At 37.0% G+C, this 3,329-nt stretch overlaps 1 protein-coding gene across 1 annotated transcript; it reads right to left on the reverse strand.

The window, feature by feature from the left end:
• Positions 1-1,405: 1,405 nt before the first annotated feature.
• On the reverse strand, positions 1,406-2,067 carry LOC128102959 (histone H2A.V-like). The gene has a single exon (XM_052726950.1). The coding sequence runs from the start codon at positions 2,008-2,010 to the stop codon at positions 1,624-1,626; it is 387 nt and encodes a 128-aa protein (XP_052582910.1). The 5' UTR covers positions 2,011-2,067; the 3' UTR covers positions 1,406-1,623.
• Positions 2,068-3,329: the final 1,262 nt, after the last annotated feature.

Below are 3,329 nucleotides of genomic sequence, written 5' to 3' on the forward strand. Positions count from 1 at the left end.
TAACTGATATCCACTTATAAATGAATACATATCATGTTTACCTTTCTGGGTCTGGATTACCTCACTCAGGCTGATTTTTTCTAGTTCCATCCATTTGCCTTCAAATTTGGTGATGTAATTTTTCTTAACAGCTAAGTAATACTCCGTTGTGTAAATGTACCACATTTTCTTTATCCATTCTTCAGTTGAGGGGCATCTAGGTTGTTTCTAGGTCCTGGCTATTATGAATAAAGCTGCTATGAACATAATTGAGCAAGTGTCTTTGTGATATGATTGAACATCCTTTGGTATATGCCCAAGAGTGGTATAGATGGGTCTTGAGTTGGATTGATACTCAATCTTCTGAGAAACTGCCATATTGATTTCCAAAGTGGCTATAACAAGTTTGTATTCCAACCAACAGTGCAGAAGTGTTCTCCTTTCTTCACATCCTCACTGACATGACCTGTCAGTAGTGTTTTTGATCTTACTTACCCATTGATGTAAGATGTAAGAAGGAATATTGAAATATTTTTGATTTGCATTTCCCTGATGGCTAAGAATGTTGAACATTTAAGTCTTTCTCAGCCACTTGAGTTTCAATTCTCTGTTTAAATCTGTACTCCATTTCTAAATTGGATTATTTGGTTTGATTATGTCTAGTTTCTTGAGTTCTTTATGTATTTTGGATATTAGCCCTCAGTCCGATAGGAAGTTATGAAAATCTTTTTCCATTTCATAGGCTATAATTTTGTCCTATTGACTGTGTCCTTTGCCTTACAGAAGCTTTTCAGTTTTATGAGGTTTCATTCATTGTCTATCTTAGCACCTGTGCAATCAGTGTTCTGTTCAGGAAGTTGTCTCCTTTGCCAATATGTTCAAGGCGATTCCCCACTTTCTGTTTTATAATGTTCAGTGTATCTGGTTTTGGGTTGAGGTCTTTGATCTACTTGGACTTGAGTTTTATACAGAGTGATAGATACAGACCTATTTGCATTCTTCTACATGTAGATATACAGTTACACCAGTACCATTTGTTGAATATATATACTTTTTTCCCATTGAATAACTTTGGCTTCATTGTCAAAAATCAGTTACCCATAGGTGCGTGGATATCTATGTCTTTGAATCTATTCCATTGATCAACGTGTCTGCTTTTATGCCAATACCATGCAGTTTTTATTACTATAGCTCTGTAGTACAGCTTAAAATCATGGATGGTGATATCTCTGGAAGTTCTTTTATTGTAGAGGATTGTTTTTAGCTATCCTGTTTTTTTTTTTTTCCATATGGGGTTGAGAATTATTCTTTCAAGGTCTACAAAGAATTGTGCTGGAATTTTGATGGGGATTGTATTGAATTTGTAGATTGCTTTTGATTTAATGACCATTTTTACTATGTTAATCTTTTTTTTTTAATTTTGTAAAAAATGTTTATCAATTCTATTTTTGTATAAAACACAAGGGAGAAACCTGGTCAATCACCACATGACCATGACCACAGGGAAAGGGACTTATCAAACTTCGAGAGTCTAAAAACATACAAATGTTTTTTTATCTTGTCTACAGCAATTGTCTACGCTTTTCCACAGGTGTTCTGTCCCAGTCACAGACAGTGAGGGAGAGCAGGTTGGTTCAACACTTCCTAAGCAGTTTTCTGCTGTCCCTTCTTCCCAACCAGGGATTTGTGGATGTGCGGGATCACACCGCCCCCGGCTATGGTAGCCTTGATAAGTGAATCCAACTCTTCATCACCTCGGATTGCAAGCTGCAAGTGACGTGGAGTGATGCGCTTTACTTTGAGATCCTTGGAAGCATTACCTGCCAACTCCAGCACCTCAGCTGTGAGGTACTCCAGAATCGCAGCACTGTACACAGCAGCAGTGGCACCCACCCGTCCGTGGCTGGTGGTGCGAGTCTTCAAGTGTCTGTGGATGCGGCCCACAGGAAACTGCAGCCCAGCTCTCTGGGAGCGCGACACCGCCTTAGCCTTGGCCTTCCCACTGTCTTTTCCAGCTTTACCTCCAGCCATGGTCTCGGCCGCGAGACTCCCACCGTAGCCCCGCGCCGCCGCCGCTCTCGCAGCTGGACCACCTACTATGTTAATCTTACCAATCCATGAGTTTGGGATATCTTTTCATCTTCTGATATCTTCTTCAATTTCCTTTCTTCAATGTCTTAAAGTTTTTACCATGTAAGTCTTTTTATTTTATATTATTTGAGACTATTGTGAAAGGTGTTGTTTCCCTGATTTCTTTCTTAATCTGTCATTTGTATACAGAAGGTGTACTGATTTTTGTGAGTTAATTTTGTATCCAGATACTTTGTTGAAAGTGTTTATCAGCTGTAGGGGTTCCCTGGTGAAATTTTTAAGGTCTCTTATGTAGACTCTTATATCATCTGCAAATAAAGATACATTAAATTCTTTCCATTTTATATCCACTGGATCTCCTTCAGTTGTCTTATTGCTCTAGCTATAACTTCAAGTACTATATTGAAAAGATATGGATTGAATGAACACCCTCATCTTTTTCCTGATTTTAGTGGAATTGCTTTGAGTGTCTCTCTATTTAATTTGATCTTGGCTATAAACTTGTTCTAAGTTGTCTTTCTTATGTTTAAGTATGTCCCTTGTGTCCCTAATTTCTCTTTAACTTTTATCATGAAGAGGTGTTGGATTTTGTCAAAGGCTTTTTTGGCATCTAATGAGATGATTACGTCCTTTTTTTTTCTTTCAGTTTGTTTGTATGGTAGATTATATTGACTGATTTTCCTATGTTGAACCATTCCTGTATCTCTGGTTTGAAGCCTACTTGATCTTGTTGGATGATCTTTTGATGTGTTCTCTGATTCAGTCTGCTTACATTTTATTGAGTATTTTGGCATCTATATTCTTGAGGGGAAGTGGTCTATAATTCTCTTTCTTTGTTGAATCTTTGTGTGGTTTGAGTATCAGAGTGACTGTGGCCTCATAAAATGAATTTGGCAATATTTCTTCTGTTTCTATATTGTGGAATAATTTGAGGAGTATTGGCGTTAACTTTTCTTTGTAAGTCTGATAGAATTCTGTATTAAAACTGTTTGGTCCAGGGATTTTTGTTGTTGTTATTGTTTGGGAGATTTTAAATGACTGCTTCTATTTCCTTAGGGGTTATAGATTTATTCAAATTGTTTATCTGATCTTCATTTAACTTTGGCAACTGGTATCTATGGAGAAAATTATCTATTTCTTTTAGATTTTCCAGTATTGTGGAAGGCAGATTTTCAAAGTATGGCCTAATGATTTTTTTGAATTTCCACAATGTCTGTTGCTATGTCCCTTTGTTCCTGATTTTGTTAATTTGGATATTC

The sequence above is a fragment of the Peromyscus californicus genome, unplaced genomic scaffold (assembly GCF_007827085.1).
Source record: "Peromyscus californicus insignis strain IS unplaced genomic scaffold, ASM782708v3 Scaffold_11__1_contigs__length_118956290, whole genome shotgun sequence".
NCBI lineage: Eukaryota > Metazoa > Chordata > Mammalia > Rodentia > Cricetidae > Peromyscus > Peromyscus californicus.